General features: G+C 38.8%; 1 protein-coding gene across 4 annotated transcripts in view; it reads right to left on the bottom strand.

The window, feature by feature from the left end:
• Nucleotides 1–13,922, bottom strand: part of LOC124507711 (UDP-glucuronosyltransferase 3A2-like) — a 44,496-nt gene extending 30,574 nt beyond the window's left edge. For 2 of the 4 annotated variants that reach the window (XM_047074028.1, XM_047074052.1), the window contains exons 1-2: nt 13,829–13,922; nt 3,919–4,020 (exon numbers count right to left, since the gene is read on the bottom strand). In XM_047074028.1, coding sequence (XP_046929984.1) covers nt 3,919–4,020; nt 13,829–13,922 — 196 coding nt within the window. Of the gene's footprint in view, nt 1–3,906; nt 4,021–13,828 lie in introns of all 4 variants that reach the window. The other 2 variants (XM_047074036.1, XM_047074045.1) reach the window with 2 other exon arrangements.
• Between the last annotated feature and the right edge of the window lie 3,498 nt (nt 13,923–17,420).

Raw genomic sequence — 17,420 nt, 5'->3', positions numbered from 1 at the left:
CAGAGATATAAAATATTAAACCAAAATTCAAACAAACAAAATATAAAATATATAAAAGAAAAATACAGGGGTGCCTGGGTGGCTCATTCAGTTATGTGTCTGACTTCGGCTCAGGTCATGATCTCACAGCTTGTGAGTTCCAGCTGTGCGTCAGGCTCTCAGCTGTCAGCACTGGAGCCTGCTTCAGATTCTGTGTCTCCCTCTCTCTGTGTCCCTCCCCTGCTTGCCTCTCTCTCTCTCTCTCTCTCTGTGTGTGTGTATTTATATATAAAATATATTTTGACCAAATGGAATTCGATCCCAGACTACAAGCTTAACTTAACATTTGAAAATCTATTACTGACATTCATCATTTTAACAGAATAAATAAAAAAATCATATTCATACTAATACATGTAGCAAAAGTATAAAATTACACTTCATCAAAGTAAAAATTGTGCTCTACAAAAAGCACTCCTGAGACAATGAAAAGATAAGTCACGAACTGGGAAAGAATATTTGCAGGGCTTATATCTGGTATTTTACCAGATATATATATATATATATATATCCAAAATATATATCCAAAGATATATATATATATATACAAAATATATATCAAGAGCACTGAAGACTCAATAATAACAAAACAAATGAACCAATGTAAAAATGGGCGAAATTTGACAAACACTTCACCAGTGAAGATATATAGTTGACAAATAAACACATGAAGAAAGGCTTAGCATCATTACTAACAAAGGAAATGCATGTAAACACCGCAATGAAATACAACTAAATACCTACACAAGGAAGGATAAAAGTAAAAAGGCTAACCAAGTACTGACAAGGGTGTGGTGTACATGAAACTTGCAGTCACTTCTGGTGAGATGCAGAATGTTACAGCAATTTTGGAAACCAGTTTGGCCATTTCTTAAAAACTTAAACAGCACCTAACCTATGGTTCAGTCACTGCTCTCCTACCAGTTAATTCAGAGAAAAGACACTACCTGTTCATACATAGGCATGCACACAAATCTACACAGCAGGTGTATTAACAATAGCTCAAAACTGGAGACAACACTAATGCCCAGCAACAGCAACTAAATAAACGCATTGTGTTAGTACACACATAGAACATTATTCAGCAAGAAAATGGAATGAACTACTCATACACACACTACGAATGCATCCAAAAATATTTATGCTGAGTACAATAAACTAAAATATAACACTAGATAATTATGATTCCCCTGATATAAAATCTACATGATGTAATCTAACACATAGGGACATGTTAGGGATTGACTGGCAACGGGAATAGAAAGGTGGGAGGCCCCAGAGGGGAGATTGCAAAAGGGCATTAGAAATCTTCTGGTGGGGGAACAAATATATTTGTCATCTTGATTATGTTGATGGTTTCATAGGTACATGTACAAATATATCAAATAATATATTTTAAATATATCCAGTTTATTATATGCCAATATTACTTCAATAGAATGGTTTAAATAATGAATATAAGCAACTTCAGTCTGTGGCTACAAGAAAGTGATAGGGCCATATGGAAATTCTTCCTTTAAACAACTAAAGAAAACCAGACCAAATATATGCTAAAATGGTTTTTTAGACGTTAGACACCAGGTGGCACAGGACATTCATGGATGGCTGAAGGAAGCTTCCAAGATACATCTCATGGAGGAGGCACCCACACCTGGCCTGGCCATCTCCCTGAGTGCAGCACAGTAGATTAGGGGAAGGACATGGCAGCTGGTATTCACAGGCCAGAATACCAGAAAACCAAAAGAGAGCTGTAGGGAAAGTTTCGGGTTGGAGTGTTCCTAAGAACAGTTCAGTTCAAACGTGAGGAAACTACCCAAGGCACAATAAAGAATGAAATAGAACAATACTCAGAGGTTTACAGAGCCTATTTTCAAGTCACTACTCAGGGCCTTGAGAGTTAATGAAGACCTAAAGGAAGTTCCCCAATCAACTAGATGAAGGTGCATTTTTACCTAACTCCTATAACTTTCTCTCTGTTGGTTCTGAAATTCAGAGGGAAAGGTGGTTGTGTTTTGTTAAACTCTATAAACCCTTAAAATGAGAAATTGACCCCACCTTGATAACAGCAGACTAAGATCCTGGGTTTTTTAGCTCCCAGGGGTAAGGTGAGCACTACTAGATAGATAAAGGGAGAAGACCTTCAGTCCATTCAAAAGTCTGAATTCAAGACAGAGCTTCCTTGCATTAGCGATTGACACGTTCTTCTACCTCCTTACCCAAAGAAAGCAGAACCTAACTGGTTGAAAGGGATGGAATTATCTGGTCATGGCAATGTCCCTCCAAGCAGAACTTCTCATGAGTGCAAGCAAGTCCCTCAGAATCAATGATGTAACTGCACAGTCCCCCCAGAAAAAAAGAAGAACCGTCATGTGGAGAATGTCTATGTGGTGGATAGAAAGGTATAGCAAGCTCACTTAGGAAAAGGAAAATCCTGTGTAGGCTGGCATCTTACACTTGTGACTTCAGTTATTGATCAGAACAACCCCCATGTAAGCATTAGAAATGGTTTCTACTTCAGTATTTCTGAAGTCATTTATTTAGTAAAGTTGTAAATAAAAACTCTATAAGGAAGTTATCCAAACAAGTAGTTAATACACGTTCAAAAGTTTCAATACTGAGTATTGAATCAGGTCAACAAAAATAATCCAATCACGTGTTTCCTTATTTGCAGATCTCTGCAAAGGTACTGCTGTAGTGAAAAATAAATAATCCGTTTCAAAACCTCCAGAATTTCCAGTAAATGGTAAATATTGCAAGAAACTCTGGACTCTTAAAACTTGGAACCAAGAATAAAACTAAGGGAACCCATGAGTCCCCTGAATTGTTGGTAGTTCTGAGTGTGGGTCTGTTTGTTAAAGAGGTAGAGGGTCTAAAGCTTTTAGCAGTTCCTCATTCCCAGAAACCACCAAAATGAAATGATCATGTGTTACAACTACCATGGTTGGCAGTCAAGGCAAATACACAATCAGACTGACAATTAAGGCAGATACAAAGGGACATATATGGAAAAGATATTCAGTGAACAATATAGAACCCAGCCTAAAAGGTGATTACACAATAACAGTCTTAAGTTCATCTTCAGAATTCCATACTTGCTCAGACTTGATTTTCATAAAAAAAATGCTTAATTTTGGATTTTTTTAAGCTAAAGCGGTAGCAATTCCAAATGAGAAAATCAGAGCTTTAAGTTCCAGATCCACCCAACTCTATTATTAAATTGCTGTGTGAACTTGAACAAATCTTTGCAGTTCTCTGGGCCTCTGTGTCCTTGTCTGTCAACAGAATCATTGACAAGATTGATGAGCTTCATCTTAGCTAAAATTCTTTGCATTCAGTGACTCATGAACTTGTGACATCACTATGCACAACTCATAGGCAGCCAGTAACTTCTCATGAATACAGGATCATCTCACTGATAGATTTTGATCCTAAGACATGAATAAAAGACATCCTTTTAAAAGCTTTCTTAAATTTTGAGCCTCAGAACAGGGTTAGAAAGTAACCTATGAAACAGAAAAAGCAGCTGTCCTTACATAATAGAAGCTATAAATTTGGCTGAAGACATCTGTTTAAACAAGTTAAAACCATACCACAGAGTAGTAGTTATCAAACTGATCAATAAATAATAATGTACAGAGGCCTGCCTGAGTTGAAGTGACACCTAGCTAAAGGGGTAAAACATGGAGATACAGCATGTGGAGGCCAGACATACAGAACTTAATATGATAGTCAGCAGGTATCATAAACATACACACACACACACGTTTTTCCCATTCTGTCAATACAACTAGATCCAGAAAGATTATGTGCTTCACAGTACTATACAAAACACATTATCTCCCTGGGATAAAAGAATTCAATGATTACTAAAAAACATACCTGGGGTTAAAAACTCTTCTCCGTAAAAAAGCATAGTGACATTATGACCATGATCTTGAAGAATCTCAGATACACGGTCCAGTAGTAGATAATGGCTTCCACCTAGGAACAACACAAAATTTCATTTTTGTAAAGCTGTGAACAGAGGCTCTGAAATTGATGTGGCAGTTGGGAAATCCATGGTAAGGGGGCAGAAAGTTGATGGTGAGCACAGGAAGATGAGTTTCTTCAGCCCCACTGTCTCACTTAAGGTAAGCCCCAGCTGAGGGCTTCCCAAATTTTGACCTGTGGTAATCCTCCATCAAAAATTTCCTTGTGGCTCATGGCCTCCATGTCAGTGTGATGAACTTCTCTGCTTAGTCCTCAAGTGGTTCCTGATCCTAGCGACATGCTCATTTTAGCCAGGCCTTGTGGAGATACCATGTCCTGAAGAAATAACTGTACTGGTGGAAATTAGGCACACTGCTGTAAATGGAAACAGGAAGGCTTCCTATTGGATAATCAGTCAGCACTCTTTATGGAATCATTCTCCATGTAAATTCATGTTAGAGGGGGAATTAGAAACATGGGATATTGAATATTAGTCCAAGAAATAGTCATTAAAGCAGAAGGAGTTAGATCTACCACTTAGAAACAAAATCCTTAAGGGGCATCTGGGTGGCTCAATAGGTTAAGCGTCTGACTTCAGCTCAGGTCATGATCTCACAGCTTGTGAGTTCGAGCCCTGCTTCGGGCTCTGTGCTGACAGCTCGAAGCCTAGAGCCTGGAGCCTGGAGCCTGCATCTGATTCTCTATCTCCCTATCTCTCTGCTCCTCCCCTGTTCTCTCTCTCTCTCTCAAAAACAAATGAACATTAAAAACTTTTTAAAAATGAAACAAAATCCTTGAGATTCAAATATATTTAGCAGGATTCCAAGTTTCCAGTTAGGCCTGAACATGAAATTAAGGCATTTAGGATAACTGTGGTCATTGGGGCATAACTGTAAGATCCTGCACATGACAGAGTTAGGCATCACCTATCCTTTTTTTTTTTTTTTTTTAATTTTTTTTTCAACGTTTATTTATTTTTGGGACAGAGAGAGACAGAGCATGAACAGGGGAGGGGCAGAGAGAGAGGGAGACACAGAATCGGAAACAGGCTCCAGGCTCTGAGCCATCAGCCCAGAGCCTGACGCGGGGCTCGAACTCACAGACCGCGAGATCGTGACCTGGCTGAAGTTGGACGCTTAACCCACTGCGCCACCCAGGCGCCCCAAGGCATCACCTATCCTAAGAAAATCGTGAGATTCTAAGGAAAGAGAAGCTTACTCCTAGGGGAAGTACTGGTTCTATCTTGCAATGATTGTCTAAAACTATGCACCATCAAGGAGCATTTCTCTTGAATCTATGGGTCTCAGAGCAGAGAATGTCCAATCAGGAAGAAAAGAATAGAATTTGCCCACGTTGGAAAGAAGGGTACTTTGGAAGATAATGACTTTGTAGTGATTAGGTCAGCAGAGTGGGATGTATGACTACAGTAATGGTGTGTCTGTGGGAATTACTCTAATTTTTAATTTGTGTTTGTGTTTCCTGAGGTAACACAGGTTACATAAAATACAAACCCTTACCCCCTCAGACTGCTTGCTCTAGCTTACCTTTAACCTATGCAAGAAATGGATGCAGGGAGAGGAGAGTTAAGATGGCAGAGAAGTAGGAGGGCCTTGCCACTCAAACACAGCTGTATTGGTGTCAGATCACTTAGAACACCCAGGAAATTGAACTGCAGAGCAGCCAAATGATCTCCACATTTGGAGGGATACAGCTTGGCAGGATTGAGGTGGATATATGTGATTTTAGGGATATACAGTGGCAGAGCATAGAGGAGAGAGAACCCCTTCTGTGGAGAGACAAACGGGAGAGAAAGAGAAAGGGATTATGAAAGTGCAGCATGGGGTTAGGACAAGAGCAAGCTTCTCTGGACTATGGACTTGGGAGCAAGAAGTACTGAGTGTCCCAACTCTTTGTTTGCAACAGCCTTGGAATTGAAACTCAGAGTTTTCAGAAGTGTGCAACTTTACCCAGACTGGAACCCTGGCTCATGCTCCTGGCGAGGAAGCAGCCACCCCAGAGTGCATAGTGTGGTGTAGCAATCTCTGGCGTGTTCGGGGAGAGAATAATTCTCTTCTCAGAGTACTTTGAGATGAAGGGTTTTTGTCTCCCCAAGGACAAAAGACCCTGCAGGTGCCAGCCAAAGGCCTTTCATCAGCAGTGGGGAGAGGCTTTACTCTGGAGCTGGGGAGCATTGCTGTACGGTGCTGAGTCCTTTAAGACTTCAGATTTTGAATCCAGATGAGCGCCAAGAAGGTGCAGGAGAACTGTGGAGCAGGGCAAGCTGACTGCATTCTCTATTCTGTGAGGGCTGCCTGATAAGATAGGGTTGAGATCCCTGGTCCAGGGTTGAGAGATTGGAGTGATGTCATTTTCTCCCCAACACCAACACAGTGGGACATTGGAGAGCAACACAGTGGCTCCCAGTGGAAGCAGGACTGATTACACCTAAACCCTCCCCTCCATGCCTGGAAACTGCTTATTTACTGGAGCAAGACTGGCTGACCCATCGCAGCCAGTCTCTCCTCCAGAAAAGCACAGCCACCAGCCCCAGGCGCCAACAGACAACTTTTTTTTCTTTTTTCTCTCTTTCTTTCCTCCTTCTTCTTTTTTCTTTTTTTTCTCTTGGAATCAGGCTCATGGTTTCTGATTTTTTTTTGTCATTTCTTACCATATATATATATATATATATATATATATATATATACACACACACACACATATATATACACACACATATGTATATGTATATGTATATCAATATATCTATATCTATATATAGATAGATATACATATATAGGCATATATTGATGTACATATACATTTGTATATGTATATGTATATCAGACTTCATTTATTCTCTTTTTGTTTCATCTTTTCTCTTTTATTCTACTTTTTTCTTTATTTTTTTCCTACTCTTTCTTTGGAATCAGGCTTATAATTTTCTGTTTTGTTTTTTTTTTATTCTTTTTGTTTTTCTGTTCTCCACTTTCCTTTTTCTCTTTTTATGGGATCAGGTTTCCCCCATCCTTTTTTTCCTAGGGTTACCTCAACAAACAAATCAAAGCACACCTAGTTGAAGCAAGGAGGAGCTCTGCAAAGGATTGACCAGTGGGATAGAGCAGCCAAAACGCAACAGCAGAGTGCCTTCAACATACACCAGAAACACTTCCTGGAGTGCCAGGCCCTGGACAGTGTATGACTCATTTTTAATATAGTAGTACTCTCAGATGCAGGACACATGACAGGCTTTTAAAAAATGCAAACGAGAGAAACTTAAGCAAAGTGACAGGCCAGAGGAATTCTCCCCATAAGAAAGGTTGAGAAGAAATCACAGCCAGAGACTTGCTCAAAACAGATATAAAAAATATATCTGAACAAAATTTAGAAAGATAGTCATAAGACTGATAGCTAGGCTTGAAGAAAAGCATAGAAGACACCAGAGAAACACTTGCCACAGAGATCAAAGACCAAAGAACTAGTCAGGATGAATTTTAAAAATGCAATATGGAGATGCAAAATAACTAGATATAGTGACAGTGAGGATTGAAGAAGCAGAGGAGAGAATAGGTGAAATAAAATATAAAACTATGGAAAATAATAAACCTGAAAAAAAGAGGGAGAGGAAAGTACTAAACCACAGGGGAGAATTAGAGATCTAAGTGATTCCATGAAACAAAACAATATCCATATCAGAGGAGTCCCAGAAAAAGAAGAGCAAAAAGGGGCAGAAGGTTTATTTGAATAAATTATAGCTGAGCACTTCCCTAATCTGGGGGAAAAAAACAGGCATCCAAGTCCAAGAGGCACAGAGAACTCCCTTCAAAATCAACAAAAAAAAAGGTCAACCCCACGACATATCATAGTGAAACTTGCAAAATACAAAGATAAAGAGAGAATTCTGAAAGCATCTAGGGACAAAATGTCCTTCACCTACAAAGGTAGACACATAAGGTTCCACTGAAACTTGGCAGGCCAGAAGGGAATGGCAGGAAACATTTAATATGATGAATAAGAAAAATACGTAGCCAAGAATCCTTTATTCGGCAAAGCTGTCATTCAGAAAAGGAGAAATAAAGAGCTTCCAAGCAAACATAAAGTAAAGGAGTTTGTGACCACTAAACCAATCCTGCAAGAAATTCTAAGTGGGACTCTGAGTGGAAAGCAGCAAAGACTACAAATGACCAGACAACATCACCACAAACACAAAACCACATTGTGTTATCTACAGATAACACAATGGCACTAAATTCATATCTTTCAATAATCACTCTGAATGTAAATGGACTAAATTCCCCAATCAAATGACATAGGGTATCAGAATAGATTAAAAAAAACAAGACCCATCTGTATGCTGCCTACAAGAGACCCATTTTAGACCTGAGGACATCTGCAGATTGAAAGTTAGGGGATGGAGAACCATCTATCATGCTACTGGATGTCAAAAGAAAGCTGGAGTAGCCATACTTATATCAGACAAACTAGACTTTAAAACAAAGACTGTAACAAAAGATGAAGGAGGGCATTATATGATAATTAAGGGGTCTGTCCATCAAGAAAAGCTAACAATTGTAAACATTTATGCCCCCAACTTGAAACTCCCAAATATATAAATCAATTAATCACAAACATGAGTAAACTTATTGACAATAATGCCATAATTGTAAGAGACTTTAATACTCCACTTACAACAATGGATAGATTATCTAAGCAGAAAATCTACACGGGAACAATGGTCTTGAATGACACACTGGATCAGATGGACTTAACAGATATATTCAGAACACTTCATCCTAAAGCAACGGAATACACATTCCTCTTGGGTGCATATGGAACATTCTCCAGAATAGATCACATATTGGGTGACAGATCAGCCCTCAACATGTACAAAAAGATTGAGATCTTACCATGCATATTTTCAGATCATAACACTATGAAACTTGAAATCAAACACAAGAAAAAATTTGGAAAGCTCTCAAATACATTGAGGATAAAGAACATCCTGCTAAAGAATGAGTGGGTCAACCAGGAAGTTAAAGAAGAAATTTAAAAATACGTGGAAACAAATGAAAATGAAAACATGACTGTCCAGACCCTTTGAGATGCATAAAAGGCAGTCCTAAGAGGAAAATACATTGTAATTCAGACCTATCTCAAGCAGCAAGAAAGGTCCCAAATACACAACCAAACCTTACAACTAAAGGAGTTAGAAAAGGAGCAGCAAATTAAGTCGAAATCCAGCAGAACAAGGGAAATAATAAAGACTAGAGCAGAATAAATGACTTAGGATCCAAAAAAGAAAAAAACAAAACAAAACAGTACACCAGATCAATGAAACTAAGAGCTGTTTTTTTTTTAAATAAGCAAAATTGAAAACTACCTAGACAGACTTCTCAAAAATAAAAGAGTAAGGACCCAAACAGATAAAATCACAAATGAAAGTGGAGTGATCACAACCAACACCACAGAAATACAATTATAAGAGAATACTATGGAAAATTATATGCCAACAAAACGGACAATCTGGAAGAAATGGACAAAATTCCAGACACACACTACCAAAACACAAACAGGAAGAAACAGAAAATTTAACAGGCTCATAACCAGCAAAGAAATTGAATAGATTATCAAAAATCTCCCAACAAATAAGAGTCCTAGGCCAGATGACCCCCCAGGGGAATTCTACCAGGTATTTAAAGAAGAATTAATATCTATTCTCCTAAAACTGTTCCAAAAAAATAGAAATGTAAGGAAAACTTCCAAACTCATTCTATGAATCTAGCTTCACCTTGATTGCAAACCCAGACAAAGACCCCACTAAAAACAAGAATTACAGGCCAATATCCCTGATGAACATGGATGCAAAAATCTCAACAAGATATTAATTGAATTCAACAGTACATCAAAAGAATTATTCACCATGATCAGTTGTGATTCATTCCTGGGCTGCAGGGCTAGTTAAATATTCACAAATCAATCAACATGATATACCACATTAATAAAAGAAAGGATAAGGGACTCCTCGGTGGCTCAGTCGGTTGAGCGTCCAACTTCGGCTCAGGTCATGATCTCGCGGTTTGTGGGTTTGAGCCCCACGTTGGGCTCTGTCTTGACAGCTCGGAGCCTGGAGCCTGTTTTGGATTCTGTGTCTCCCTCTCTCTCTGCCCCTCCCCCGCTTGTGCTCTGTCTCTCTCTGTCTCTCAAAAATGAATAAATGTAAAAAAAATTGTTTTAATAAAAGAAAGACTAAGAACCATATGATACTTTCAATAGATGCAGAAAAAAACATTTGACAAAATACATCATCATTTCTTGATAAAACCCTCAAGAAAGAAGGGATAGAAGGAACATACCTTAACATCATAAAAGCCATATATGAAAGACCCACCACTAATATCATCCTCAGTGGGGAAAAACAGAGCTTTCCCTCTAAGATCAGGAACAAGACAGGGATGTCCACTCTCACCACTATTGTTCAACAAAGTACTGGAAGTCCTAGCCTTGGCAATCAGAAAACAAAAAGAAATAAAAGAAATCCAAATCAGTAAGGAAGAAGTCAATCTTTCACTTTTCAAAGATGACATGATACTCTACATGGAAAACCTGAAGACTCCACCAAAAAACTGCTAGAGCTAATACATGAATTCAGGCAAGATGCAGGATATAAAATCAATGTACAGAAATTGGTTGCATTTTTATATACTAATAATGAAGCAGCAGAAAGAGATTTCAAGGAATTGATCCCATTTACAATTGCACAAAAACCCATAAGATACCTAGGAATGAACCTAACCAAAGAGGTGAAATATCTGTATGCTGAAAACTATATAAACCTTATGAAAGACATTGAAGAAGACACAAAGAAATGAAAAAAAACATATCATGTTCATGGATTTGAAGAACAAATATTGTTAAAATGTGTATGCTATCTAAATCTACACATTCAATGCAATCCCTATCAAAATAATACTGGCATTCTTCACAGAACTAAAACAAACAATCCTACAATTTGTATGGAACCACTAAAGACCCTGAATAGAGAAAGTAATGTTGAAAAAGAAAACCAAAGCTGGAGGCATCACAATCCTGGACTTTAACCTGTGTTAACAAAGCTGTAAACATCAAGACAGTATGGTATTGACACAAAAACAGACACATAGATCAATGGAGTAGGATAGAGAATCCAGAAATGGATCCTCAAATATATGGCCAACTAATCTTTGACAAAGCAGGAAAGCATATCCAATGGAAGAAAGACAGTCTCTTTAACAAATGGTGCTGGGAAAACTGGCCAGTGACATGCAGAAGAATGAAACTAGACCACTTTCTTACACCACACACAAAAGTAAATTCAAAATGGATGAATGACCTAAATGTGGGACAGGAAACCATCAAACTCCTAGAGAAGAAAACAGGCAGCAAACTCTTTGACCTAGGGCACAGCAACTTCTTACTTGACATGTCTTCAGAGGCAAAGGAAATAAAAGTAAAAATGAACTTTTGGACCTCATCAAGATAAAAATCTTTTGAACAGCAAAGGAAACAGCCAACAAAACTAAAAGGCAACCAGTGGAATTAGAGAAGATATTTGCAAATGAGATATCAGATAAAGGTTTAGTATCCAGAATCTATAAGGAACTTAACAGACTTAACACCCCAAAAAACAAATACTCCAGTGAAGAAATGGGAAGAAGACATGAAAAGACACTTTTCCAAAGAAGATATCCAGATGGCTAACAGACACATTAAAAAAATGCTCAACATCATACATCATCAGAAATACAAATCAAACCACAATGAGATACCACTCCACACCTATCAGAATGGCTAAAATTAACAACTTAGAAAACAACAGATGTTGGTGAGGATTTAGAAAAAGGGGAAGCGTTTTGCACTGTTGGTTTGAATGCAAACTGGTGCAGCCACACTGGATAACCTATGGAGTTTCCTCAAAAAATTAAAAATAGAACTACCCTATGATCTCATAGTTTGTGGGTTCAAGCCCTGCATGGGGCTCTGTTCTGACAATGCACAGCCTGGAGCTTGCTTCTGATTCTGTGTCTCCTTCACTCTCTGACCCTCACCTGCTCATGCTCTGTCTCTCTCTCTCTTTCTCAAAAATAAATGAACAAAATAAATTTTAAGGATATAGTAAAGCATCATTGTAAATATCCTCTGTTTAAAAAATAAAAATAAAATACAAATGAATAAAAATAGAACAAACCTATGACCCAGCAATTGCACTACTAGGAATTTATCCAAAGGATACAAAAATTCTGATTCAAAGGGGCACATGCACCCCAATGTTTATAGGAGCACTATAAATAATTTCCATAGCAAAATTATGGATAGAGTGCAAATGTCCATCAACTTATACACACATACATACATACACACATACATACATACATACATACATACTGGAATACTACTCAGCAATGAAAAAGAATGAAATCTTGCCATTTACAACAACGTAGATGGAACTAGAGTGTATTATGCTAAGCAAAATAGGTCAGAAAAAGACAGTTATCATATGATTTCACTCATATGAGGAATTTGAGAAACACAACAGATGAACAAAGAGGAAAGGAAGGACAAATAAGATAAAAACAGAGAGGAAGGCAAAATATGAGAGACCATTAAATACAGAGAACAAACTGAGGGATGTCGGAGGGGAGGTAGGTGGGGAGATGGGTTAGATGGGTGATAGGTATTAAGGAGGGCACTTTTTGGATTGAGCACTGGGTGTCATATGTTACAAATGAATCACTGGGTTCTACTACTGAAGCCAAGACCATACCGTATGTTAACTAACTTGAAAGAAGAAAGAAAGAAAGAAAGAAAGAAAGAAAGAAAGAAAGAAAGAAAGAAAGAGAAAGAAAGAAAGAAAGAAAGAAAGAAAGAAAGAAAGAAAGAAAGAAGAAACAGAGGAAGGAAGGAAGGAAGGAAGGAAGGAAGGAAGGAAGGAAGGAAGAAGGAAGGCAGGCAGGCAAGATGGATGGAAGGAAGGAATGGATGCATGAGAAAAGGCTTCCTGCAGAGACAGCCATTCCTGAAGGTGTTGGTGAGCCCAGTGTATTCTGGGGCAGAGGCAGGGGCAGGGCAGATCCCCTAGCCTGTCACAATGGATCCAAAAAAGTCTTCAGGAAACTCCATCTTCTGAAACCTTCTTCCTAATAAATGTTCCTGTTCCCCTTCTGTTCCCTTTGGGACAAAATAAAGGCATTACAACTGGGTTCACACAAAATTAACTGCTTCACAGTCCGTCAACACCTTCCAGCAGTAAGGGCAAAAGAGAGAGGGGCACCGAGAACTTGATCGTCCAGGGCCCCCTCCACTGCCCAGGCAGTTCTCCAGGTTTCCCATTAATGAAACATGCCCAGTTAGTGCTGCTGCCCCCAGGAGCCCCTGTCCTTAGCCTCCAAGAGCGTGAAATTGATTTCACTTTCCACTTTCTACTGTCCCACACTTTTCGCATGTGCCTCTGAAAGTCCCTGCCATGCCCTGTGGTGGGCAGCTCATGATTTCTAGCTCAGCACTGGCTCTACATTCTGGCCCCAGGAATGCAGAATGTGAAGCAGCTCCAGAGCAAATACAAAGAGAGGAAAGGAAACTGCTGGTAGCCCAAAACTAACTTCCCCATCGCAGCAGTAGGGATCCCATTCTACCGCACAGACCTCTCACGCCTCTCCCTCCTCTGGCCTGGGACCCTAGCCCTCTCTAGAACACCACATGGAATGATCCTCTGACCTAAGGCTGTGACTGAACCCTGGCACAGGGGCCTGGGATGGGCCCCTTTCTGATTCTCCAGCTAAGCACTCACCCAGTGCAAAAGAAGTCAGAATTTTTGCAGCCTCAGAGAGCAGGAACCCAGGCAAAAACAAGCCAGCTAGCAGTAGCGCCTGCTGCCCCACCATGCTTGCTCCTGTCCCAGCTGCAGATTCCAGCCTGGTGCCCAGAGCCCTATGCTCTGTGGCTCTGTGTCCTGCACAGTGACCTGTGTGCGTGCCCTGGGACACACGCTGCCCTGGCTGCCAAGGAAATGCGCTGGCAGGCAGCTTGGGAAGAGGTGAGAGGTGGATCCTGCCTGCCTTCTCTTCTGTTTGCCACTTCTGGCCCCTCTGCTCCGCCTCCTGGGTGCTTGCTCCACAGGCTATTGGGTCCTCACCCTCCCTAAGCTAAGGCAGCAGGAAGGAGGGGTTAGTGAGCTCTCCTTAACCCCTCTCTGTCCCTGTAATCACCACACTCTCCCCAGAGAAGATACTCTGAACCAGGAATGATAGAGACCTTAGGATGTCACTTCCAAGTGAGCTCCACCTCCAGGTGACTCAGACCCTTCTGCATTTTAGTGACTTTTCCCCAAATGTTCCCACCTCCTAACTGCACTATTGACCTCATACTGTCATCCCCGTGCCCCATTTCCCCAGGTACCTGCTTAAAATCTCCGCGAGTCTTCCAATCTCAAGATCCCAGAAGCTGATTCCAAGAAGAAAATGACCTACACTTAGTGCTCAGGGAGTTTCTTTGGAAAGTACCTACTGGTGAAAGTGCTAGGGTCCCCTACGTGTTAAATACCCCTGGAGGGCCAGGTCTTGACCTGAAGGACTGAACCTCTAAGGCTAAGTCTGTAATTCTGAATGCGCATGACAAAATAGGACTCGGTAGTGGGCACCAAGAAGTTCTATTCTTCTAAGTGTTTGAAATTTCTCATTAGAAACGTGTTAAAACTCTCCCAACCTATTACTCCACTTTCCCCTCATACTATATGATTACATGCATGCACATTCACAATTTTCATCTGTTCAGGTAGCATATCTTCCCAGTGACAATATTAATCTGCATTAGGGAGACACCATTTAATATTAATGTAATCACATTACTTTGTCTACAATCCTGATTTCAATCCCTCCAGTTGTGCACACAGTATCCTATGTTGTGACAGGAATTCTCTGGTGCAGGAGCCAATTCAGGATCACACATTGCATTTAGTTATCATGTGTATTTCATCTCCTTTAGTAAGGACTGGTTTCTCAACCCTTCTTTTTCTTTCACGTGATTGATATTTTAAGAGTACAAGCTGTTTATTTTCTATGATGGATCCCCAGTTGGGTTTGTTTGATGTTTTCTCAGAATACTTCAGGTTACTAGGGAGTTTGGTGGGAATACTACAAACGTGGTGTTGATTCCATCTCAGTGAATCTCAATGCGAAGCACATGATATTATTAGATGGTCCTCTATCATTAGAGATGATAACTCTATCCCTTATTTAAGGTGGTGTTCATCAAGATTCTTGACTGTAAAGCTGGTATTTTTTTTACCCTATAATTAGGAAATCAGATTTGGGGAGACATTTTGAAACTGTGTAAATATTCTGTTCCTATCAAATTTCACTCACTCATTTTACCAACTGTTTTGTTTCTTACTTAAAGCAGTTGTAGCTGTCATGGTGGCCAATTAGTGATTTCTAACTGCACTTTTCTTTGTTTTTTTTTTTTCCATGTGGCATTGTATTGTTACAAAACCTTTTCCTTTGTCCCTATCCACCTATCATCTATCTATTTTCTATCTGTATCAATCTATTATCATTATTTATTCATCTCTCTGTATTTATTCAGTGGGGTATTATCTCTTCCTATTATCATGTATTGGGTTGCTGCTGTTGAAACTCAACCATTTTGGAGCTTTTCCTTTCTTGCTTGCACACAATTTCCAGACTCCACTCGAATTTTTTTTGTTTCTGTCTTCAAATCTTCCATTTCTCAAAGACACCTAATGGTATTTTAAAAAATAGGTGTGGTTTGCAGAAGTGCTCATTGCTAATGAAGCACTGTTGTTCATAAATCCTTTTCAGTGGACAGTTATGAAATATATAGATACAGGATGGATGTAAATATTACATATCTATACCACCATGTTTACATATAATTTGTGGGAAAATGTGAATCCATACTGATAATACCTTCAATTCCAGCACCACCACAGAGGTGATTTTCATCTCCTCCATTTCCACGTTAGTAACTCTCCTTCTAAATTTAAGAAATCTACTTTCAAAATCCTTGGTATATTTACACATCTGCTCAATCATACTGAAAAAATGTTACCATGTACTAATCCATGAACTGTGAATATCAGTTCTACCCAATAGACTACTCAAAAAATAGGTTAGCCTAAAAGTAGATTTTTGAAGTTCATTTTTTCTTTAGATTGATGAGACATATATTCAAAGTACTGTGTTCAAAATGTAGTTGTGTTCCCTCATTTTTTTTTTTGGTACAGTGCAATTATGTTACACGTTTGAAAATATTTTGAATTCATTTGTTTCTGTTTGTATTCTATTTTAGAGTTTTCTCCTCCATTTTTTGTTATAAATAGAATTTTGTTATGAAAAATAATAACATGCCTACAAAGACCAAACTATGTAAACACAGAAATCTACAGACATGCCATTTGTTTCCTTGACCTTCACGCTATTCAAAAACAGCTTTATAGATAATCTATCACATGATTCTGATTTTTCATCCCTCTGCTTCTTTTTGCAACAGTATGCATATATAATTATATTTTTATTCTCTCCCTTTTTCTCTTTACTTAAAAATAAAAGTGAGCTTACTATATTTGTCTTTAGACTATTTTCTTTCTTACTTAACAGATTAGAATTCAGCCAACATTAGTCTAAAATTGTCTTGTTCATTGTAGTTTATAGGTATCTATGATCCCAATGTGTCCATGTACCAAGCTTCCTTCCTCAATTTTGATAGATTTTTTTAAATGTTAGGAATAGGATTCGTCTCTCTGTGTTTCTACTTGTGGTAATTTAGCTGTGTAAAAACATTTTACTATTGGCAAATTAGATTAGTTAACTTTTCTTTGTTACTTCAGTATATTTAAGTATATTTAGAAAGTCATTCCAAATACACAGGTCAAGGTCATTCCATAGTAAGTACATATACCTACCTAATTTTTCAACTCAGTATGCTGTCATTTTTTCATATTAAATATCTAATGTATTTAGAGTTTACTTTTAGATATGGTGTGAGATATGGATCAAATATTGTCTCTCTTCTAAAAGATTATCCTGTCACCTCAGCATTATTTGTTTGAACCACCATGCCATGTGCTATAAGCACAAGATAAATGGAACCCAGTCTCTGATCGTTAGGGTCTTATAGTTTCTAAATTGAGAGATGTATATGTTAACAAGTAATTTCAACATATTAGGAAAAATGCTTCGAAAGAGAATATACAGTGAGCTCTGTTGTGAGGGTCAAAGTCAAGTACAGCCACACTAATGTGAACACAATAAAGTTTGGTAGGAAGAACATGTAGAAGCTTTTTGTCCCAACAAGAGCAGAATGGCATTTCTGAGACAGGACACAGTGTGGTCACTGATACAGAAGTACAGCACAGCACAATG

The sequence above is a fragment of the Lynx rufus genome, unplaced genomic scaffold (genome assembly GCF_022079265.1).
Source record: "Lynx rufus isolate CCGP_SWC_20201006 ecotype Redwood Valley unplaced genomic scaffold, mLynRuf1.p SCAF_1, whole genome shotgun sequence".
Lineage (NCBI taxonomy): Eukaryota > Metazoa > Chordata > Mammalia > Carnivora > Felidae > Lynx > Lynx rufus.
The sequence above is the reverse complement of the archived record's forward strand: the minus strand, read 5'-3'. Positions and strand labels throughout refer to the sequence as shown.